General features: G+C 38.5%; 5 protein-coding genes across 5 annotated transcripts; 2 read left to right on the top strand and 3 right to left on the bottom strand.

Moving 5' to 3' along the window:
• Positions 1-2592: 2592 nt before the first annotated feature.
• LOC105687798 (nonsense-mediated mRNA decay factor SMG5) lies at positions 2593-6633 on the bottom strand. Its single transcript, XM_012403687.3, has 4 exons — positions 6356-6633; positions 3537-6139; positions 3129-3464; positions 2593-3025 (listed from the first exon to the last, which is right to left on the bottom strand). Exons 1-4 carry the CDS (start codon positions 6427-6429, stop codon positions 2958-2960), a joined length of 3081 nt encoding a protein of 1026 aa, XP_012259110.2. The 5' UTR covers positions 6430-6633; the 3' UTR covers positions 2593-2957.
• Positions 6634-7579: 946 nt separating this feature from the next.
• Positions 7580-10871, top strand: LOC105687801 (aldehyde dehydrogenase, mitochondrial). Its single transcript, XM_012403691.4, has 8 exons — positions 7580-7740; positions 7971-8222; positions 8552-8797; positions 8891-9137; positions 9197-9531; positions 9595-9897; positions 10320-10477; positions 10564-10871. Exons 2-8 carry the CDS (start codon positions 8118-8120, stop codon positions 10709-10711), a joined length of 1542 nt encoding a protein of 513 aa, XP_012259114.1. The 5' UTR covers positions 7580-7740; positions 7971-8117; the 3' UTR covers positions 10712-10871.
• On the bottom strand, positions 10867-14704 carry LOC105687799 (myotubularin-related protein 10-B). Its single transcript, XM_012403688.3, has 11 exons — positions 14566-14704; positions 14407-14490; positions 14049-14243; positions 13836-13991; positions 13604-13728; positions 13123-13278; positions 12732-13036; positions 12505-12651; positions 12252-12424; positions 11999-12169; positions 10867-11935 (listed from the first exon to the last, which is right to left on the bottom strand). Exons 2-11 carry the CDS (start codon positions 14467-14469, stop codon positions 11468-11470), a joined length of 1959 nt encoding a protein of 652 aa, XP_012259111.1. The 5' UTR covers positions 14470-14490; positions 14566-14704; the 3' UTR covers positions 10867-11467.
• Positions 14705-14768: 64 nt separating this feature from the next.
• Positions 14769-17259, top strand: LOC105687811 (nucleolar protein 11). The gene is made up of 4 exons (XM_012403704.3): positions 14769-15109; positions 15276-15807; positions 15898-16934; positions 17017-17259. Exons 1-4 carry the CDS (start codon positions 14978-14980, stop codon positions 17143-17145), a joined length of 1830 nt encoding a protein of 609 aa, XP_012259127.2. The 5' UTR covers positions 14769-14977; the 3' UTR covers positions 17146-17259.
• On the bottom strand, positions 17245-19520 carry LOC105687812 (cytochrome b-c1 complex subunit 2, mitochondrial). The gene is made up of 7 exons (XM_012403705.3): positions 19363-19520; positions 18958-19094; positions 18692-18883; positions 18389-18605; positions 17885-18316; positions 17573-17794; positions 17245-17494 (listed from the first exon to the last, which is right to left on the bottom strand). The coding sequence occupies exons 1-7, from the start codon at positions 19405-19407 to the stop codon at positions 17408-17410; spliced, it is 1332 nt and encodes a 443-aa protein (XP_012259128.2). The 5' UTR covers positions 19408-19520; the 3' UTR covers positions 17245-17407.
• Positions 19521-22924: the final 3404 nt, after the last annotated feature.

The following is a 22924-nucleotide window of genomic DNA, read 5'->3' as shown; positions in this document are numbered from 1 at the left end:
AATGCGTTGTTTGCCTCGTCTAAAGAATCATCATCCAATCCTGTCCCAAGATCGATGTAGCCCCACATTTTACCAGCAACACATTCAGTCTTCTTTTTTATCATGATTTCATCCATTATCATGTTACATAAAACCACATGATTATTTTCTTGTGCTGCGGTAGCCTTGTTCTTGAGTGCTATGACGCTTTCTTTGGAAATACCAGGAGATGCATCGACTTTTTGGTACCATTTGCGTATTGTGTTAGGGTGAGGTAAGCTCTTGCAAAACACAGTGCGGACATAATTGTAAGCCTTCGAGGAATAAAACTGTAGCGTTGTAGCAAAGCAACGTAATGCGGGTGGAAACTTCTTTTTGGATTGATGAAGTAATCGTTGTAACATCTCTTTTCCAAACTGGGGCATAGATACCTAACACAAATGAAATAGTCGACTGTCATGTTGAATTTGTACATTTATGTTCATCAGTAAATTCGATAATGTAGAATTTGTATGAACAATTATTGATTAATTTAGTGCAATATACAATTTTGACCAAAAATAATAATTATGTCGAAATTGATTAATAGTAACATTGAAACATTAGTATTTTTGGATGTATATTAAGTAAATAATAATTGTGAATAATTATAGGTGTAAAATCTTCTATGTTCAAAAAATTGAAAATAATATCTAGGTGCATTTTATGTAAAATATAATTTAGAAAAATATGAATAAATAATTAAATAAATTGTATCTAATTATAGAAACTTGCATTACTTGCAATTTCAATTGGAATATAATATTCTCCACCGTTTCACTTTCAAATTTATTATTCTTGATTTCAAGTAGCTTTCGTTCACTGATACTTCTAAGCTCTGATTTTCATCAGATTAGTTGGAGAGATATAATAGTACAGTGAATTTCAAGCACAATTATTTTCGTTTCAACTTTCGACCTGAACATTTACCTCGAGTAAGTTCGATGTTTCTTTAGATATGGAGTTGCGTTTAGTTAAGTGTTCTAAAAGGCCTTGCAATGTTTTAATTTTCTTCATCATCCTACATTTGTACGTTTGCAGAGTACGAATCTTACGGCGCTGTAATAAAATTTCTTCTCTACCCAATTCGAGTACTTTGCGTACTTTTGGTGTACATTCGAGTTCATCCAGGTTCCAGTCAGTGAAGTAACGTTTGTTATATTTCCTCTTCCTGTTTTGAGGATGTGCATCCGGCTCTGATGCTTTCCTGAAATCATCATGGACAAATCTTGTATGATGTATAAATGTAGCTATGACTGTTAAATCATGTTCTTATTAGTGCTGATGTTATCCGAACAAATCTTACTCATCAATGTCATTAATGGTCACTCCAGAAGCTTTACTCAATTCAGAATTTGAAGTTGATTGTCCATAGTCTATTTCTGGAGGTATCCTGAAAACATAACGAAGCATATTGCTAATTTTTTGGCTTTGCTCGTCATGTACAAAAAGTCATATTCTATTGTAGTTGTGAGTCTCAACTCAACTCAACTCTCGAACATAATACGTGAAAATAAAGAATCTTACTCAATGCTTTGATTGGGATTTTCAACTGATGATGAATCCGAATTAGGAACTTCTATGGCTTCTTCTATTGATCTGAAAATGAAATGGTGCAAATACAAAGTTACCATAGATTATATATCAATTTTATAATTACTCAGAAACTTTGTCTCCAGACAAAGTATTGTCGAATATAGTCGGCACAGCATCAGATTTTAGTCTCCGTTTTCCAAACGGGCCCACACTGAAGCAAACGCGATCAAAATGTCTACTGCACAATCGATCTGATGTGCGTAGCTCCACGTTACATTTCTTCCACAGGGTTTCTGTCCATTCTTTACCGCGCTCATTGTTCTTTGGTAACCTATGATAGCATGTAGAGATGTTTAGAGTTTTATTAGCATTAAGACTAGAGAATGATGTACTGTAAAAGTAATTTATTATCAGCAGACAAGCTGAAAAATGTTAGGAAGGTTTAAATACACTTTCCTACATCATTCTAACCTCAAAATGCAATAACTTTCGTATATCTATGCGGTACTTACTGATGGAAACTAACGTCTAATGTTTCACTGGTCCCATAAGTTGCCTTACAGTTCGGAACGCGACACGTATATGGCATTGTGTGACACTAATTAAAAACATTTGCGTTTTACACAAATATTTTTGGTTCGCATCAGTTCGCACGTATAATATGTAAACAAACTCGATCGGCACCCCTTATTTCTGGGGTCTGCCTGAGTATCATACGATACTCTCATAAAAGAGAGGGGACGAGCCTTCAGCCAATCGGAGCATGCCAGAAAGAGATGGGGATGATCGAAATCTATCGCGCTCTGTCTTACTTGCTTGCTACAAGATTTTGGCACAGTAGAGATAGGCCATGCTCCCTCCATGTAATATATGCTCTAAGGGCATCCACGTGTCCAATGTTGATAAAATTCCCTAGATCACGTGGGCTAGCTCCTTGCTAGCTCAATAGCAAATCATGGGAATTTTTGAACGACGAAATCGTATCCATGCCAACTACAATGCTAACTATTATACCTTGATTGTTTTGATTTGATGCGATGGGTGTAATAGGTTTTTATTGATATGAAGAAATATCCGCGTTGGATGTACAATTTTTTATTTGAACTTGGAAAAACTAAGAAAAGAGAACAGAACGAAATAGAAATAGAAGAGAGAACGGGATTAATTAGATGTTCTTTTTTTTCGACGTAGCGGCCGATGATTCTGCTTGCACCGGCATTATTTTATGGATAATTCGGGATAGCAGTTGGTTTTCGGTTGCGGGTTTTCAACCCCTCGCACTCCTCTCAATATTCACCCCTTCATGCGCTCGTTCCCTTTTACTCTTTAGGCTGGCGAATTCATGGTATCATTATCCCGCACGAGAATTGCAGACGCTGTGCTCTCGTCATTCTTCAGGAATTTCAACCATGGCTTTTGCTAGATGCCTTCCATTTAGTGTGGAATGACTCTATGTGCTCCAGATTCACCCCTGAAAAGCAAATCCATTAAATTTGTATAAACCATTGTTTGCAACGATTGACCTACACATACATTCATATACTACATTCATCAGATAGAAAAGTCCGATTTACCTGCACTCTTTGCTAATCCAACAGGACTGAAGTTAGCGGTTTTTTGTTCTTCTGTTGTGCAGCCAGTTAGCAACGTCACGACAGGAGCCTCAGCTTCATTAGTGAGACTAACCTTTGTCTGGTTTGTAAGATAGTGGCAGCATTCAATTATTTGGAAGTAGAGCCAAGCCTCTTTATCTTTGGGCCGTGGTCCCTTCACCAGCGGAATCGGAAGTCGCTCATGGGGCCTTTGGGCTCGCAAGAATCTTGATCCTCGTTTCAACTGCGCTTCCAACCATCTTGTTGCTTCCCTTGCTTTGCCGCTCGTACGTTTTACTTCATCTAATGCAGAGACAACTAAAAAACAAAATAATATTGGAGAATCGGTGTTGAATAAACAAATTTTATAAATTTAGAAACTTTGCTTACCAACGGAAGGAATGACTACAATAAATCTTTTGGCATAGACAAGACGCTTGAGCGCTGGTGTGTGTTTGGAGAGAGCCTCGTGATCGGGAACAAGATAAGGAGACATCAATTTTGATCGCAACCTGCTTTCCAGAGCTCTGACTTCAGCCTTAAGCCAGAGCCGACCCATGTGCCTCATCAGTTTTCCTTGTGGATGATCTGTTTCAGTTTCTTTATCATTTCTCGTAGAATCTAAGTTTGATTCACTGTTACCAGCATCCATAATGGTGAATAAACGCCTCGTTTCATCATATGTTACACCACTGTCTTTAACCTCACATAAGAAATGGCCAAATCTTATTAGTTTTAACGATCTCACCAGTGTCTCTTCGTTTCTGTTAATTTTATATTTTCTCAAAAACTCCCAATCTAGTTTTTTCTGTGAATCTTCAAAGACTTTGAGCCCTTTCAGCTCGATGTCTTCCTGTAATGGTAGGACCTCAACTACTTTAGTCAAGTCTTGTCTACTCAGATTTTGGTAGAACTCTGCTCCCCTTGGGCTGGCATATAAGCTGTCTGTATCTATGTTGATTAAATTTAGCAGGGTTATCACTCGTTTCAATAGGGTTTTTGAGCTCTTCGCACAAGACTGGACAACATCGGGATTACTGGCTAGCCAATCGAAACAGATTTTAATGGAAGCTAACATTCCCTCATCAACTAAAACATCGAGAAGGCCAGCAGGGTCCAGATTCTGTTTTTTCAACTGTGCAACATAAGCTACGGTATTTGTGGAGCTGTTACTTCCATCGTAAACACTACTGGAATCAGTGTTTGTTGTTATGGTGATTGCACTGCCAGAATTTATGGTCGACTCTTTATCGTTTTGTTTAGAATCCACCTCCTCGTTTTCCAGATTCATAAATGAATTAGCATTTTGATCGCTTTCACAATTTTCATCAGTCTTATTTTGAGAGGATTTACCTTCTTCTTTCTCATGGTTCTCTTTCTCAGCATCGGGTGCTTGCTTCTCAGTTTCTAATGTAGTCGTTTCACTGTCACTGAGATCTTCCGATAATCCATCATCGGACATAACAATCTCCTCACTCAAAGCGTCTTCCTCAGTTTCAGATATATCAGAGTTTAGTTCATCGCTTGAGGACCCATTTAATCCAGCATCTACATCACTAGCATCAGAATCTGAGCTGTTCTTGCGCCTACGAGGACGTCTGAGTTTAGATAATAAGCTTTTCGATTTTTCCTTCGATTTTTTAGAACTGTTCGAAGAAATTTCAAAGCCACAGGATTGATCCGTTGTATTATCTAACTGTTTCTGGTTATCGTTACAGTCTAGAAAACTAATTTCAGAATTGAACAATTTTTTTTTGTCCTCGATGTTATCATTGCTTATAATCTTCAACTCATCAGCCTCATCAATAAAGACTGGATTAGTAGCGAGGTATGTATCTCCATTAAGCATAGCAATGTTAATCACAGACTCTTGTAACCTTTCGATAGTTGCTTGTAATAACTGAGATAGGATCGCCAAAGTAAAAGCAATAACTCCTCGGGCGTCAGAAGAATCTTTGCTCTGAAGTTTCAGTATGGTCATGAAACAAATTGCCACTATTTCAAATACCATCTCATGTGTCAAACGGTCAGGCTCCTTTTCGCCAAAGTTTTTTACAAATAATTCAATGCTATCTACATCATTTTCTTGCTCTTTTTTATTATGAGAAGTAGACGTTTCGACAGCTAAACAACCTTCAATGTCCATTAACAGTTCTTGACTGAGTTGATTTATGCGATCAGGATTCGGAGTAGGGGAATTCCATAGTTGCAGCAAAGAAAGTAATCGAGAGATGCAACGATGCAGTGGTTCTTCTTGTTTTCCAGTAAACGAGTGGGTGGTTATCATTCTTTTCAAATTTCCATCTGCACCTTCAAACGATTCTGGACACAACATGCATCTGGTATAATAGTATACTGCATCTAGTCCATAGTTCTTGTTCCCAGACATAGTACCCAGCTGATTATGTGGCATTCCAATGTAGGGATTGATCAAGACTGCCATTTTGTAGTATCGATGGGCAATTTTTGGGTCCCAGTATGGATCCAAGTCCAGTCTGTACCTAGCTACATCTCCAAGGCAGATTAAACTTCGGTGAATAAATCTTATGGCACATTGCCTGACTTCCTCAGAGTGCATTTTATTTTGTAATGAGCTTTGTTTATGACTTGTCAATCCTTCTTTGTTATGGGGGTATGCAAAGTCAATAACACCCATCAATTCCAAACTGCATTCCAGCTGGAGCCGTAGAATCAAGTGATGGTAAAATCCTACACCCACAGCTAAGTGTGAGGACAAAAATGCCCTCTCAGTCTCATTCCAACCACTACCCCTTCGTAGCTTCTTAGCAGCAGCAACAACATCGTAGAAGCCTCTTCTCCACAGAAGCTCTTCTGTTTTACGAGCATGTCCTACAGGATCTTTGAATATCAATCTCTCGCAGTAATCTCTTAACTTAGCCCTTAGATGTTCTCCGGATGGTGAAAATAAGTCCACAACTGAGAGAGATCGGCTCCTCTGCTCGTCGAGCCTCTGGGCTATGTCCGTCATGGCCCTGTCATTAAAATAGTCTATAGTTAGAACATATTGGAGAAAAATGAAATGAATTCTACCAAAGTTAGGTTACGGTCATAATCATAATTATGATATGCTTTTTACGCAGGCCATTTCATCAGAAATGAATGAGCCTAGTTTTCTTTCAATCACTTAAATTTTCAACTTTGTGAAATTGATACAGATAGTAGAATTTCAGTAGAATCTATTACAATACCTGTATAGACGCCTCGTTTGATCGAGGCTGTCGGTTCTGGCATCCACCACAACAGCGTTGAATGATTTCTTCATTTTGGGTGTCAGCTCATTTTTGAATTTCAGCTAATCTTTTAGTTCGCTACTCAATCATTTCAACACTATATTACAACCGATTATTATGGAAACGCTCATCGCAACTATTGCCAGATTTCAGGCACGACAAAATTTGCCATTTGCTCTCTCCCATTTTTTCATTTCCGAGTTTCACCCCCACTCTTGGGACCAGAATGGCAGCCACCATCGTCCGCTAACGCGCTATTTTGGCTTTTAAATATGTATTCTGACAACTGACAGAACCTAGAGAAATTCGGAGTACCTCTCAAATTAAAAGTGCACGTAATGAATAGCGAGTACATAAATAATTTTTTCTTAGTAATAACAAACACTGGCTTATCGGTGATTGATGAAACTCTCGGTTGGCGTAATATAGGAAAGTTGTAAGACCCAAATATGTTTTGTGGTAATTTAATTTTTTTTAAATATTTGGGGCCATCCATAAATTATGTAACACTTTTCCTAGAATTTTGAATACCTCCCCGCTCCTATATGTTAATTTAATTTGAATAGAATGTTTGGGGTCATCCATTATTTACGTAACGCTCTTTTTAATAATTTTTAACACCCCCTCGCCACCCCTATCTAACACTGGACAACAATTTGGGATCCTCTTACGATTGCATAACAAAATGAAACATTGAAATTTTTAACATGAAGTTGAATGAAATTATGAGTACCATAATAAAATCCCACATTTATCATAATACAAAATATGATAAAGTTTAAACTCATTGCTGTTACGTGAAATTTTTTTCGTCCAAGACCCGTCTTCTCCCTGTAACAGATCGTCACAAATGGATGGCTCCTCCTTGAAATTCTTTGTAATTTCAGTCTCGTCTACGCTTGTATAAACGAATTAACGAAAACAGTCATCTACAAGACAATAAGATTCCTTGAAAACTACAGTCACAACCGCCACAATGAACGAGATTACAAATCTGTCTGCTGTCAGAGCAGGGAAACTTCGTCACGGGGGTTCAAAAAGGGTTGCTTGAAGTATAGGGAGGAATAAAATGGCGGAATCTAAAAGTACTCTCGTTAAAAATCATTTTGAAAATTCGAAATCTATGAACACACGGAGAAAAAATTCTAGTCGCAAATTCCCGCATCATCCTACCGGGGTTCGCATTCACGAATAGCGTGACGCAGTCGCAGAAAGATATCATGCATTAGTACAGACACTGATCTTATATAAAGAGTCAAATCCAGTGTCTGTCATGTAGTCGAGTACCGACAAGTGTTCACGCTAAGGTTCACGGATTAACGAGGCTTGGTGATAACATTGAGGTAATAATACACTATAATATACAGTAATACTATTCTATTACTCTGTTATCATTTCGAATAAGTGAAACGCTTTATCGGTCGAGACGTCCGCTCCCTTCTCAGAATGCTCAGGTTCTCCCAAACTCTCTATCTTTCTGTCGTTACGCGTATAAAATTACTTTGCGGTGCGTGCACGCACATATGCATTTATAATCAGGCTTTAAAAATATAGACGAATCTATGGGTTTCAGGAGGACCACTCATCGTTTGTCTAGCGAGTTTAAACGGCGAAGACCGATCACTACGAGAATACGAGATCATTTGGTTTTTTGCGTATCAAATATAGAATAACCTGCACCATATCTGTTTGATATAAATTTGTTGTACACAGCTTTATCATGTTTCGTTTACTCAATAGAGTAAAATTCGGGTCTTGCGCCTCGTATTCCACCGCTCCGGCCATCCCCGCACCTGAAACAACACCAGCAATTCTGTACAGCGGAGTAAGCTATATATTAATTCATGAATTTTTATTACATATTAGATAAGACTTATGAAATTGCATTGTTTCAATAATGTCGATTTTCTTCGTCACCGTCGACGACGCCTGATACCAGATACACATCGGTTCATCTGATTTTCAAAGACACACCTCACGTGTTATATCGTCATACTCGTGTCCAAATTGTTCAGAATGGAATATCATCTATTGTTGTGTAATCGCACTATCACATCGATGATAATATGATGTCTGGAAGATCTTAATTAAATCGCGTCTTTTCAACTCTGCGTTTGGAATGAACTTTTAATTGAGTCGTCCTTCTGATTCCAGATTTTTATAAATAACGAATGGCACCGTTCAAAGTCCGGAAAAACTTTCCCGACGATAAATCCGTCAACTGGAGCGACAATAACCGACGTCCAGGAGGGTGACGCCGCGGATATCAACATCGCCGTACAGGCAGCGAAAAATGCCTTCAAACTGGGCTCGCCCTGGAGAACGATGGACGCCTCTCACAGAGGAGTCCTCCTGCACAAGTTAGCTGACCTCATGGAACGAGACCGAAAATATCTCGCGGTATAATTATTTGTACCGATATATTCCAACGCTAACTTTAAAATTATATCTGTCGCGTTTGTTCTATAATTTGAATTATAATCGACTTTCCAGTCACTGGAGACTCTAGATAATGGAAAACCTTATGCGGTAGCGTACGCGGTTGATCTTCCAGCGAGCATTGCTAGTCTTCGTTATTATGCTGGTTGGGCAGATAAAAATCACGGAAAAGTCCTTCCAATGGATGGAAACTTTTTCAGTTTCACCAGACACGAACCTGTGGGAGTCTGCGGGCAGATTATTCCATGGAATTTCCCACTTCTTATGATGGCCTGGAAGTTGGGTCCCGCATTGGCAACTGGTAGATTTGTTCTTCGATTCATTGCAAGTAGAACAGTATGTCACGTTGATCGTTTTCAGGTAATGTGATTGTCCTGAAACCTGCAGAGCAGACAGCTCTGACTGCCTTGTATGTTGCACAACTCACTAAAGAGGCTGGATTTCCTGATGGAGTGATAAACGTTGTACCTGGATATGGGAAAGCAGGGGCTGCACTCGTTGCACACGATGAGGTTGACAAAATAGCGTTTACAGGTTCAACGGAAGTGGGGAAACTCATTCAGCAAGGATCTGGCACAGGAAAATTGAAGAGAACTACTTTAGAATTGGGTGGAAAATCACCCAATATTATTTTCAAAGATGCGGACTTGGATCACGCCGTAGAGTCGGCCCACTTTGCTTTATTTTTCAACATGGTAAGGTGAATCATATTTCAAATATTTTATAAAATAACGCACCTCGATATATACATCCATCAGGGTCAATGCTGCTGCGCCGGCTCTAGAACTTATGTAGAGGACGCGATCTACGATGAATTTGTGGAGAGAAGTGCAGCTAGGGCAAAAAAGAGGACTGTTGGAGATCCGTTTGACCTGAAAATAGAGCAAGGACCACAAGTAGATGAAGAACAGATGAACAAAATTCTAGGATTGATTAAGACAGGAAAAACTCAGGGTGCCAAGCTCGTTGCAGGTGGAGAAAGAGTCGGAGATAAAGGCTGTTTTGTGGCGCCAACTGTTTTCGCAGACGTCCAGGATAATATGACCATTGCCAAGGAGGAAGTAAGCAAACTATCCTGTACTAAAAAAGAAGTGTTCACTAGATGACATTTACATTTAAATATACTTCTGTAAATTGAATACTTTTTAAAATATTCGAGTGACTGGTTTCCCTTGAGTATTTTGACCTCAGAAAGACAAATTTATCAAATTAGTAGAGCTACGAATAAAATCAAGCGAGATATCTAAATTCTTTTGCTTTTCCGAACGAAAAATCGTCGATATTTCGATGGTTTCAGCAAGTAAATCAACTTACAATTAGTGGATAGATTCAGAAAATTTTTTAAAACATGTGAACGAAGAATTGTAATATAACTGACCATGATTGAAGCCGAAGTAACAACAATGAAATGCAGCGTACAATGCTAGTTTGTGTAAACAAGCCTGAGTTCTCTAACTCATGAAACGAACGCCCATGTTTCCAGATTTTTGGGCCTGTTCAACAGATTCTGAAGTTCAGTCAACTGGATGAAATCATTGAGCGTGCAAACAACAGTGACTATGGTTTGGCAGCTGGTATTTTCACCAAAGACCTCGACAAGGCGAATCATGTAATTCAGGGGTTGAGAGCTGGAACTGTTTGGTAAATCATCAATTAATATTCTTGGGCTTTATTTTGGACAATGAAGTCTACAAATTTCAATAATTACGTCGTGAATTGTTAAACAGGGTGAATACGTACAATATGATGGCACCTCAGGTTCCATTTGGAGGATACAAAATGTCTGGACATGGAAGAGAAATGGGAGAATATGGCCTGGAAGCGTACACTGAAGTGAAGAGTGTGATCATGAAAGTCAACCAAAAGAACAGTTAAATATCTGTGATGAAACTTGAAGGTGGCGTTCCTGCAGATCTCATCTCAGATGAGATTTTTCGTTTTACCAAGCATGTGATTATTTTTGTACTACCAGAATTATTTTGTCAAGAGCTCTCAATAATGAGATGAAAAATAAATATTATTAATGCCCATTCAATTATATCTCAATTATTTATTGACTATTAAAAAAATATTCAGTTTTACAGAAACTTAATATTATACAACTCGAGGTAAGGCTCGCGGTCTTTTAGCACACCTGACGTAATTCATATACATGTGCATAGCTAAAATGGTATATACATGTATGGCTAAAAGTAAGCTCTTTTCATTATAAATAGAAATAAATTAGTTTTTGATGTATTACTATAACGGTGCTGCCTGCGTAGTTTTATACTGCAATCAAACTCGTCGTCGAAATGGCGACGACTCCCTCTGTTGCCGCGCTAGTTTGTGTAAGAAATGTTTTTTTTTTTGTGGCAAAAAATGCGTCATAGAACTTTGAAAACTTGGAGTAGTTACCACGTGTATTATAAATAGGAATAAATTCATCAATATCGAACGGTAAAATTTACTTCGGTATTGATGTATTATTAAAACTGTGCTGCCTGATCATATTTTAACCGATAGAATGTGGTTGAATTGAAACTTTTGGACAATGGGAAGATAATTTCATGTGATATAAGTAGCGCGCGATAGTAAATATGTAGTAAATATTAAACTAATGAAAAAAACTAATTGAAAATTCTTACCAAATTAGTCGGGTGCTGTGACCAGCGACTGCACGTCGAATAAGCTCTCTGTTACAAGGGTGGAACTGTTCAAAATAGGGGTACTTATAACGTTACCGGATTTTTTATTGCTGAAAGGGTAGAAGCTATCTATGTTCATCTGCACTAAATACGTTGTCACCTTATCCACGGGGGAGCCACAGCTTCCGTTGGCATTGACTTTCAGTTGATTTATATCGTTTTGCACAATTCTGGAGTACAGTTCTATGTGATTTCTACCTCCATTCCGAATTTCAAGCGGCGGTATCCATCTGAAGTAACATTGCGACCATAATTCGAGACAGGGAATATTGTACACTGGTTCTAAGTTAGACTTTCCACTTTTTGCAGGCAACGCACTGTATAGAGGGTTGTAGAATAGAAGTATGTCTGAGTCGTTAAATTGCTCTCTCCAATCCCACACACTTCGCAACACCAGAGGGTTTCCGGGGTCCTAGATAAGTTTTAGTTTTTTTAATATCAAATTCCAATATTTGTTGCAATTTTAAAAACTCACCACAGCAGCGTCATAGCGATCTTTTTCACAGTTAAATATGAATGTGTCAAAGATACAAATATGCGCTGAGTCCCATAACGTAGTGAGGTAGGTTTCGGTAAATTCAAATTCGGCTGGAAATTGGCGACACAGTTGCCATACGCAGTCAAGATAGAGGAGAAGCAGCGGCGACTAATAAAAAACGAAAAAGATATTTGGAGGCTGATTTAGCTGTTTTTATAGTGTTATCGATGATTAATTATTCTTGACATACCCTATCTGAATTTGCTTTTATAATATGCCCGAGTCGATCACAGAATGGATGCCCAGCAGCCACCCATTCTTTTTGTATAAGCGATTGAAACCCGGTAATGGTCCGGAAATAAGGGTCGAGTAGTAATTGCACTAAGCTCGAAATTATGCAACATAAATCTCTGCTGTCCCCTTCTGAAAAAAAATTTCCAAAATAATTGTAGAAACTACATCAATGTATTTTCAGGACTTCCGTTTTCACAAAGATATCGTACCTTGCAAAACTACCGATGTTCCGGTGCTCAGATATTTACTAGCTTCTACCGATTTTTCAAGACAGTAGGAAACAGATTTAAGCCACTTGGTGCCTTCAAGTAACGAGTAAAAATTGTTATCCTGTAGCCAAAATTGCCGTATATTTTCTGCCAAAAAGTAAGAAGTTTAAATCGAAAATAAGAAGCCGGTCAACAGAGAAATATCACACTGCAAAACACCAACATACCTGGAGAACAAAGGCTGATGAATTTTGAGAATCCTGCAGCCAGAGATTTGACAGTCAAGTCTTTTTTTAGTTCAATAACTTCAGGTGCCACTTTTTGCGGGTGACTTTTTCGGATGTTTTCAATCATAATATTCTCCTGAGTCCTTTCGGTGATAGTCGGCAGCAATTCCGACATCCTGACTAGAGCAGCACCTCGCTCATTGGACCAAGACCAAACTGGCGGTCGACTAGCTTGAAAATGCCTAGCTGCCCTCATCAGCTGACTGTCTGTGACAGATGCTGGTACTACAATATATTGCGATAAACTGCAAATAATAATCATTGGATTACACTTCAAGATATGGAAATGTTAGGGATGCTTTGAATCCCGGGACTAGAAGCATTCAGCTACCTAATGGAGAATTCAAATTCTAAGTTTGCAGTCGATACTCTCCATGCTTTGTTTGCGTTCCCTCTCAACCTAGTTGTACGCTGAAGTTCGTTTTCCCAGTCTGAACGATCTCTGAACAAGCAGACGCTTTTTTCCATGCTGTTGTAATATGGCTCTCTGAGAATTTGGAAGTTTCTATTATTTAATTGCACCCATAATTAAATTGTACAGTTGTGACGAGCGAAGAGGGCGGTTGGTAACATTACTAGTAGTATAAATGTGTTATGTTTCATTGTATTATTACAGCAATTAGTAAGAATAGCATTAGTGATTGTTATTCATGTTAGACTGAAGCTCTCGATAGACTCGATCCAACATTTTTCATTTTTTTGTTGGAGTTTCATTTCTCAGCCTTGACACTTATTTCCGAGAGGTTTGGTCTGATATGACTAGCAAAACGGTAAGTGAAAGATATGGTAAGATGATTATTACTTATACTAACTTGTAATCGTATGAGAAGAGGAGTTGATGTCTACTAGGGAAAGCGTGATGCAGTAGAATGGTAAGTAGATTTTTACCACAACCGACTGGCGAAAACTTAAATGAGAATGACCACGTCCTCATATTCTGAAACCTCATATTAATTACTACTTTTGATTCCACGGCAGCGACATGCCTAGGTAAATGAATACACATGTAGTAGAATAAGATATGATAAAAAAAAAAACAATCACCTTGCAAACTATGAAGATCCCTTCGACTTTTGATGGTATGGTGCTCCCAGAACTCAGTCGTCGTTTCTTATCCCCTACTATGATGTAAATATCATGAATGTTGGACAAACACATGTCTGTATACCCATAGAGATGATTTTGCTGGTGAGTTACTTCCTGCAACCACAATAATGGTAACCTTGCAGATTGAAGGTAATAAAAAGAATGACTCACCTCATTGCTGGCATCATCTGTGGTGACGAAACTGAGCTTAAAATTTGTCAGGGATAGGATTCCCGAAATTCCTTGTGACAGATCACCAACAGGTGCAAACATCAGAACATTTTGTGCCGTTGCAATAATTACTTCTCCCCCAAGTAACTTGACATTGTTTTCAGTTAGTGAATTTCGACGGCTCGAACCAAGTGGCTGTAAATAAATAAAACAAACATATGAGACAAGTTGAGACGACTGTTAGTTAGGTTGGGTCTCCAGTATTTACACTGTCATTCTACATGCATTGTGGTTTTGGCAGTCTGAGATTAGAGTAAAGATTGAATTTGTATTCGACTTGAATAACATGGGGCCATACCTGCATTTCATGTTGCTCGAAACCGACGTAGCTTATGAAATTATTACCCGTCTTGCTTTCCATCTCGTACTAATTATGATCTAGCTAAAAGTAATAATCCTATTTTATGGTTATCCGGCAGTTAAATCATGAAAGCGATGGTAATTAAAAGACAATGACCATCAAATACAACTGCGGTGTGGTGGAGAGGACGGACGAGATGACATATTTAAAACACAATATCAAAAATTAAATCCACAAATGTTTGACTGTTATTTTCCAAGACACTCGAACTGACTGGCAGTCGCACGAGCCGACCGACAATCGTCAGAGGGCACTGGAAACGAGATTTGTGAGATAAATTATCCATGAACATCACTACAAACATCCACGACATTACTACAGTCAACGCTACGAGGATATATCTATACTGTTAAAGCTGTATAGGGGTCGCAACTGGTCGCAAGTGTGGTGGAGTTGCATCCAAGCTTCACTACCTCTACCACAATTTCCCTACCGTTGTCATGCTCTTGAAAAAACGTGCTTCAATAAATAACAATGCTCACGTTATAGATTATAAAATACTTGAAATATGGCTAAACTTAGCTCGTATTACACCCTGTGTCCACTCATAGATCAACAAAATCTTCTAGGCGTTGAAAAAGACTCAAAACCTGGATGTGTCGTTGTTACTTTAGGAAAAAACATTGTTATTAGATACAAGGTAAGGTTATATCATGAGTAGTTTTTGGTTTATTTTAACATGTGAGAATTTCATGTATTATCTGATGACAAAATATTGATATCTCGATTTTTTTGTTCAGAATATGTTACTCGATATCCAATGAATGAATTAATGCTAACGATGCTAAATTCAAGCTTTTCTTTAGCTACAAGATTTAAAACAGCTCAGCAGCTGGTCGAGCAGCGATCGCCTGACAACACAAGTTATATACGACGAAATTGATAACCGTTATGTGGCAGTATTCAATGAAAACCACATCAGGGTATGGAATGAGCATGACAGTGACCTGGACAAGGTGAAAAAGCACAAATTCCAAAGTCCGTTTTACACAATTCTCAGAGCAGACCAATGCCCTCCAATCTTAGTTCGTCAAAATGGAAGTGCTGCTTCTTTGAGTTGGGCTTTAGCTAATCGAAAGTCTTGGAACACCAATGGAATCCTAATAAAAGGAGAAAATATCAAGGACTGCAAACTGATAAATATAAACAAGAAATTGTATCTGTGCATGCTGACTAACACGGACGAATTTCACAATTATATTATGGTTCCTTTAAACGACAACACCTACGTAGAAGATGGTGATAACGTGACTAGAATCAAGATGCAAAGAACTTCCGAGAATCTTGTAGGCCACACCATCACACAGGATAATAACAATGCCTATCTTCTTACATTGTGTAAGTGAAAAAATTATTTCAGAGATTCAGCTATCTCTGGATCTTTTGCTTGTCATGTTACTAATAATTTGTAACTTTTATCAACTCTAGGGTCTCATGGACGACTTTACAGCTACCCGTTAATCGGTCACTCAGCCCAACCACCCCCAGGAAACTTTTTGAGCGTAGTAACTGCTCTGAGCACAAAGCACCCAGTTATTATGGTTCCGTTAAACAATATAACTATTGCTGCTTATGGAGCAGATGTTTTGGAAGAAGGAGCAGTCTTGATTATCTACAATCTCTCTTTCAAGTTAGCTCAAGCCACGCAAAAACTCAAACTCTACACAAAAGATGCAAAAATGTGGAGAGTTGAGGACAAACTGCTCCTAGCGGCAAATCGTCATTTGGCAATTGCGCCATACAATCTGACCCCACAGAGGATTGAGGCAATGGTCGGATCCTCGCGACACATACCATCTGGTAATGACAAAGTCAATGGAGAAGATGACATCGTAGTTGTACAGGAAATGGAAATTGCAAGTTGGGGTACAGAAACTACAAAGAATTTCAAGCTTCCGGGGTCTGTACCAAAGGAATTAAAAAAACAGCTATCCATGCTAGTTCAAGATGGACTTCCTGAAAGTGCTATAGTCGAAATTTTAATTCCTCCTCTTGTCAAGTCTAAAGATATAAAGAATATCATCTGGTTTTTAAATAATTTTGGGGATATTCCGGAACAATTGCTGGTTCAACTTTTGTCTTTTTGCCTCACTACCTCTGACGATACATTTGATTCCATTCAAAATGGATTCACAGATTCACCTCAAATCGTTCAACCTACTGGACGAGTAATTCTACTCAACAGTATACTCAGTGTTAGTTATTCGGACGTTTGTTTGCTGACACATCTTAAAGCCAGCTTAGGATTTAACGAGATATTGATTTTGCTGAATTACCTGAGACACACTCTTGATGCATCTCAAGAACCAGCCACTCATCATCCTGGAACTTCTGAGCCTACCGAAGAACAGCTTCTAGATTGGGCCAGTCTGTTACTAGATTCACATTATCAACAGTATTTGTTATCCCAGGATCCCAAGATCTGCACATTGCTGGAGCAGCTCACCGCGGTACTTGATCTACATGTGAGTGATTACTTTTATTGAATGTAACGATCAAAATACATAAATTATTGTGTACTTTCTTATACGAACTATTCTATTTCAGTTCCAGTTCATCAATGATTTAGAAACCTTGAGGCCCATGATAGAAAGACTACGGGATGGGAAATCCCTTGTACCAACACTACATAGTTCTATGAAATATTATTCAATAGAAGAAGTAAAGCTCTACTAGACAATCGAGATCGAGAGCCTTGAGTTATTTATATTTGTACACACACAATAAAATTCCAACAATTAATCATATTGTTGCTCCTGTTCCCAAATACAGATATTCGCTTTTCATTTATTTTATTTTATATATTATATACACAATTACAAGAATTGTAATACCACGGTAATCGCTGATTTATAATCAATGGTGAAGCAACTTGCGCGTGGCTTGTGATAAATAGATGGATGTTCATTGTTAATTAATACTAAACGATTGGCTGGTTCTATTGTAATTCGTTGATGTATGGAACAGTGCTAAGATCGCCAATTGCAGCCAATGTCAGATTACCCTTACCAAGTTTGTTGGCGGCCTATAAATGAAAATTCTCTCGTTAAAATACAGTAAGTATGATGAGGGACATCGATCACCAAAATAATATGTTACTCACGTTTTTGACATCAGCAACGGTGATTTTGTCAATCTCGGCGGCAATAGCACTGGTGGAAAGTGCAGTCCCCTTGAGTAACGCTTGCTGTACGAGTCCTTCATGCCTGGCAGAAGGGTTGTCACCAGCAAAAAGAACCGCAGCTTTGAGGTCTACCTTACCACGGGCAATGTCTGCATCCGTCAATGACGGATTCCGCAACCATTTGGTGGCTGCTTTAGTAAGCTAATGGTAAAACGAGTGATTGAAAACTTGTAACAAACATTCAAGAAGCAGGGGAAGCTTATATGATTTTAAACTTTGAAGAATACTTACATTTCCCGCTACGCTTCCAGGAGCAGTTAAGATGAATCCAAATAATCCAGAGTCAGAATAGCTTGCATTTAGTGCGGATACAGCAAATGGATCACCGCCTGCTGCGGACCCAACGATTTTTTGGAGAGGGGCGACAGACGATCCCCATTTAACATGGGGTCCGGTTCCAGCAGCTCGTTGCAATATGGCATAGACAATGGCATCCTTTTCCTTATTTAATCCCGTGCCCTCAACAGCTACCGCAACACTGGCAAGTTGGGAAGAACGTTCCTTACGAAGTTCACCACCAAAATACTGAGCAGCTGTTCCACCAGCATCACTAGAACCAATTTCAAGTTCGGAAGCAAACTCGCTTAGTTCATCTTGTTCAACGCCAGTTGCCACGATCGCACATCTTGGGCCAGTGAACCAGGTATTAACGAAATGTTGAAGCTGCAGATTAAAAAGTTACATTAGACATGAGTCAAGAATTTTGTCTGATCACAGAGAGTAATTTTTTCTTACAGTCTCAGGGCTTATTTTCCCGATGCGTTGCTTGGGAGAGTAAAGTGAATACCCAAGCCCTTTGCGGTAAGCAGCTTTGTGCAAGAGCTCAAGTACACGAGTTGTTTCTGGAATTGTGGAAAGCTCATAGCGTAGTCTTGGGATCTGGTCATTCAATTCCCATGGCTTAAATGCCTGGCGTATAGTCACTTCTTCCAAAAACTTTAGTCCAAGTGACCTAAAAAGATGATTCATAACACATTAGCTAAGGTTTCATCACAGGAAAAGAGTTAGATTCAATTATTTCATAATTAACAAACTCACAGTTTATCACGAGTGCACTGGAGAGTATAGGCAATGCTTTCACGATCAGCTACAGCAGTAAGATTTCCCCCAATCTGCTGAATGTTTCTCGTAATACCAAATGCAGTAGAACGATGTGTTGATAATCCTGCAGCCAAACGGAGCATGTGAGATGTGCCCTGAGTTTCGTAGGTTTCATTTCGTGATCCGGCCCTGTGAAAAGGATTGTTGGCAATGGTAATGAAAAAATAAAATACAAATAGTTACAATAGATGTGGTTTACCTACTTGAATACAATGGACACTTGGGCAACAGGGCTTTCAGTATCAACTGTGGCAACAGTGATCTTGTTGCCGACGATTTGGATATCCGGAGTTAAAGCAGGCGCACATTGCGTAGCAGCAGCAGCTGCATAGTGCCTTACCTATGATTAGAATATAATACTGACGTTGAGAGATTATATTATAGTGGCAAATCTTTCTAATGAAATATAGGAGAATTTCTGTTATTAGATACTAATAGATGGTTTCAGATAAAAATTGACGATATATAGGCTAAAGTAATATCGTTTACATAATAGCTTCGATTCAGAAGAATGGAACGGATCAGGAACTGGCATACGGAAAGATAGTTAAAAGGACGAGGGTAGAGCACCTTCTAACGCTGGAATAATTCAAGGTGAATTAACTTACCGCTGTATTACGCAGAAGAGGAGCTCGAACTGCCGAGCAGGCCATTTTCGTGCTGAAATTTACGACAGCTCTCGATCACAGGGATCGTCTGCAAGAAGTCGAAGGAAGCAGCTACAGCAAGACCGACAGAGGTCAGTTAGGTATGCGACTGGCGCGCTAGAAAGTGGCTGAAATCTTAGAGCATATATTACATGGAGGGAGCATGGCCTATCTCTACTGTGCCAAAATCTTGTAGCAAGCAAGTAAGACAGAGCGCGATAGATTTCGATCATCCCCATCTCTTTCTGGCATGCTCCGATTGGCTGAAGGCTCGTCCCCTCTCTTTTATGAGAGTATCGTATGATACTCAGGCAGACCCCAGAAATAAGGGGTGCCGATCGAGTTTGTTTACATATTATACGTGCGAACTGATGCGAACCAAAAATATTTGTGTAAAACGCAAATGTTTTTAATTAGTGTCACACAATGCCATATACGTGTCGCGTTCCGAACTGTAAGGCAACTTATGGGACCAGTGAAACATTAGACGTTAGTTTCCATCAGTAAGTACCGCATAGATATACGAAAGTTATTGCATTTTGAGGTTAGAATGATGTAGGAAAGTGTATTTAAACCTTCCTAACATTTTTCAGCTTGTCTGCTGATAATAAATTACTTTTACAGTACATCATTCTCTAGTCTTAATGCTAATAAAACTCTAAACATCTCTACATGCTATCATAGGTTACCAAAGAACAATGAGCGCGGTAAAGAATGGACAGAAACCCTGTGGAAGAAATGTAACGTGGAGCTACGCACATCAGATCGATTGTGCAGTAGACATTTTGATCGCGTTTGCTTCAGTGTGGGCCCGTTTGGAAAACGGAGACTAAAATCTGATGCTGTGCCGACTATATTCGACAATACTTTGTCTGGAGACAAAGTTTCTGAGTAATTATAAAATTGATATATAATCTATGGTAACTTTGTATTTGCACCATTTCATTTTCAGATCAATAGAAGAAGCCATAGAAGTTCCTAATTCGGATTCATCATCAGTTGAAAATCCCAATCAAAGCATTGAGTAAGATTCTTTATTTTCACGTATTATGTTCGAGAGTTGAGTTGAGTTGAGACTCACAACTACAATAGAATATGACTTTTTGTACATGACGAGCAAAGCCAAAAAATTAGCAATATGCTTCGTTATGTTTTCAGGATACCTCCAGAAATAGACTATGGACAATCAACTTCAAATTCTGAATTGAGTAAAGCTTCTGGAGTGACCATTAATGACATTGATGAGTAAGATTTGTTCGGATAACATCAGCACTAATAAGAACATGATTTAACAGTCATAGCTACATTTATACATCATACAAGATTTGTCCATGATGATTTCAGGAAAGCATCAGAGCCGGATGCACATCCTCAAAACAGGAAGAGGAAATATAACAAACGTTACTTCACTGACTGGAACCTGGATGAACTCGAATGTACACCAAAAGTACGCAAAGTACTCGAATTGGGTAGAGAAGAAATTTTATTACAGCGCCGTAAGATTCGTACTCTGCAAACGTACAAATGTAGGATGATGAAGAAAATTAAAACATTGCAAGGCCTTTTAGAACACTTAACTAAACGCAACTCCATATCTAAAGAAACATCGAACTTACTCGAGGTAAATGTTCAGGTCGAAAGTTGAAACGAAAATAATTGTGCTTGAAATTCACTGTACTATTATATCTCTCCAACTAATCTGATGAAAATCAGAGCTTAGAAGTATCAGTGAACGAAAGCTACTTGAAATCAAGAATAATAAATTTGAAAGTGAAACGGTGGAGAATATTATATTCCAATTGAAATTGCAAGTAATGCAAGTTTCTATAATTAGATACAATTTATTTAATTATTTATTCATATTTTTCTAAATTATATTTTACATAAAATGCACCTAGATATTATTTTCAATTTTTTGAACATAGAAGATTTTACACCTATAATTATTCACAATTATTATTTACTTAATATACATCCAAAAATACTAATGTTTCAATGTTACTATTAATCAATTTCGACATAATTATTATTTTTGGTCAAAATTGTATATTGCACTAAATTAATCAATAATTGTTCATACAAATTCTACATTATCGAATTTACTGATGAACATAAATGTACAAATTCAACATGACAGTCGACTATTTCATTTGTGTTAGGTATCTATGCCCCAGTTTGGAAAAGAGATGTTACAACGATTACTTCATCAATCCAAAAAGAAGTTTCCACCCGCATTACGTTGCTTTGCTACAACGCTACAGTTTTATTCCTCGAAGGCTTACAATTATGTCCGCACTGTGTTTTGCAAGAGCTTACCTCACCCTAACACAATACGCAAATGGTACCAAAAAGTCGATGCATCTCCTGGTATTTCCAAAGAAAGCGTCATAGCACTCAAGAACAAGGCTACCGCAGCACAAGAAAATAATCATGTGGTTTTATGTAACATGATAATGGATGAAATCATGATAAAAAAGAAGACTGAATGTGTTGCTGGTAAAATGTGGGGCTACATCGATCTTGGGACAGGATTGGATGATGATTCTTTAGACGAGGCAAACAACGCATTAGTGGTTATGCTAGTGTGCATAAACAGTCATTGGAAAATCCCTTTTGCCTACTTTTTAATATCTACGTTGAGAGGACATGAAAAAGCTAACTTGGTCAATGAGTGTTTGAGAGTTGTTCATGAGACTGGCGTTGTTGTTACCTCATTGACTTTCGATGGTGCTGGATCAAATATGGCTATGTGCAACATTCTGGGAGCACAAACATGGTTATCGGAACGTGATCGTTTTCATTTCCCTCATCCAGTGACTGGAGAACCTATATTTATTCTATTGGACCCATCTCATGCCGTGAAGCTTGTAAGGGGCACTGCTCATGATAGAGACTTGGTCGACGAAAACAATAAATGCATATCTTGGAGCTATATTGGACATTTAGTTGATCTGCAAGAAGAGGAAGGTCTACATGCAGCTACTCGCCTTAGAAGACGACACCTTAACTGGCAGCGCGAGAAAATGAATGTGAAACTGGCTGCGCAAACATTAAGTAGCAGTGTCGGGCATGCCCTGCTGTTTGCGGAAAAAGACTTGAAGTTGCCTAAATTTCAGGGAGCCGAAGCCACTGCAAGATTCTGTTTCATGATTGACAGTGCTTTCGATATTCTAAACTCACGCAATAGATATTGTAAGACACCGTCCAGAGCTGGCATAAGCCCAGACAACATTGTTAGTGTTAGACAGGAGGTACAGAAAATAACTCGGTACATCAAAACGCTAAGAGACTCGGAAGGACTAATAATAGAATCAAACCGGAAAACTGGCTTTATAGGCCTTATTACATCATTATCAAGCGTCATCAAATTATATGACAAGTACATCACATCTAACAATGCACCTATGAAATACTTGCTGACATATAAGCTGTCGCAGGACCATCTCGAGGTGTTTTTTAGTGCAATACGTAGTCGCGGTGGATTCAATAATAATCCTACCTGCTTTCAATTTGTAACAGCATA

This window comes from Athalia rosae, chromosome 2 (genome assembly GCF_917208135.1).
Source record: "Athalia rosae chromosome 2, iyAthRosa1.1, whole genome shotgun sequence".
In the NCBI taxonomy this organism is placed as follows: domain Eukaryota; kingdom Metazoa; phylum Arthropoda; class Insecta; order Hymenoptera; family Athaliidae; genus Athalia; species Athalia rosae.
The sequence above is the reverse complement of the archived record's forward strand: the minus strand, read 5'-3'. Positions and strand labels throughout refer to the sequence as shown.

Excerpts from the sequence above, each read along its gene's own strand:
- LOC105687812 (XM_012403705.3), bottom strand. The coding sequence starts at position 19,407 with ATGGCCTGCTCGGCAGTTCGAGCTCCTCTTCTGCGTAATACAGCG. Across the intron at positions 18,317-18,388 it reads GGAAAATAAGCCCTGAGACT|CTTCAACATTTCGTTAATAC; the intron begins GTAAGAAAAAAT and ends TTTAATCTGCAG. Across the intron at positions 17,795-17,884 it reads CTGGAAGCGTAGCGGGAAAT|CTTACTAAAGCAGCCACCAA; the intron begins GTAAGTATTCTT and ends TTTTACCATTAG.
- LOC105687799 (XM_012403688.3), bottom strand. The coding sequence starts at position 14,469 with ATGGAAAGCAAGACGGGTAATAATTTCATAAGCTACGTCGGTTTCGAG. Across the intron at positions 13,992-14,048 it reads CAGATGATGCCAGCAATGAG|GAAGTAACTCACCAGCAAAA; the intron begins GTGAGTCATTCT and ends TTGTGGTTGCAG. Across the intron at positions 13,729-13,835 it reads GGATCTTCATAGTTTGCAAG|AATATGAGGACGTGGTCATT; the intron begins GTGATTGTTTTT and ends ATGAGGTTTCAG.
- LOC105687811 (XM_012403704.3), top strand. The coding sequence starts at position 14,978 with ATGGCTAAACTTAGCTCGTATTACACCCTGTGTCCACTCATAGATCAA. Across the intron at positions 15,808-15,897 it reads TGCCTATCTTCTTACATTGT|GGTCTCATGGACGACTTTAC; the intron begins GTAAGTGAAAAA and ends TATCAACTCTAG. Across the intron at positions 16,935-17,016 it reads CCGCGGTACTTGATCTACAT|TTCCAGTTCATCAATGATTT; the intron begins GTGAGTGATTAC and ends ATTCTATTTCAG.
- LOC105687801 (XM_012403691.4), top strand. The coding sequence starts at position 8,118 with ATGTTTCGTTTACTCAATAGAGTAAAATTCGGGTCTTGCGCCTCGTAT. Across the intron at positions 8,223-8,551 it reads CAGCAATTCTGTACAGCGGA|ATTTTTATAAATAACGAATG; the intron begins GTAAGCTATATA and ends TTCTGATTCCAG. Across the intron at positions 9,532-9,594 it reads TTGCTTTATTTTTCAACATG|GGTCAATGCTGCTGCGCCGG; the intron begins GTAAGGTGAATC and ends TACATCCATCAG.
- LOC105687798 (XM_012403687.3), bottom strand. The coding sequence starts at position 6,429 with ATGAAGAAATCATTCAACGCTGTTGTGGTGGATGCCAGAACCGACAGC. Across the intron at positions 6,140-6,355 it reads CAAACGAGGCGTCTATACAG|GGCCATGACGGACATAGCCC; the intron begins GTATTGTAATAG and ends TTTTAATGACAG. Across the intron at positions 3,465-3,536 it reads TGTAGTCATTCCTTCCGTTG|TTGTCTCTGCATTAGATGAA; the intron begins GTAAGCAAAGTT and ends TTTGTTTTTTAG.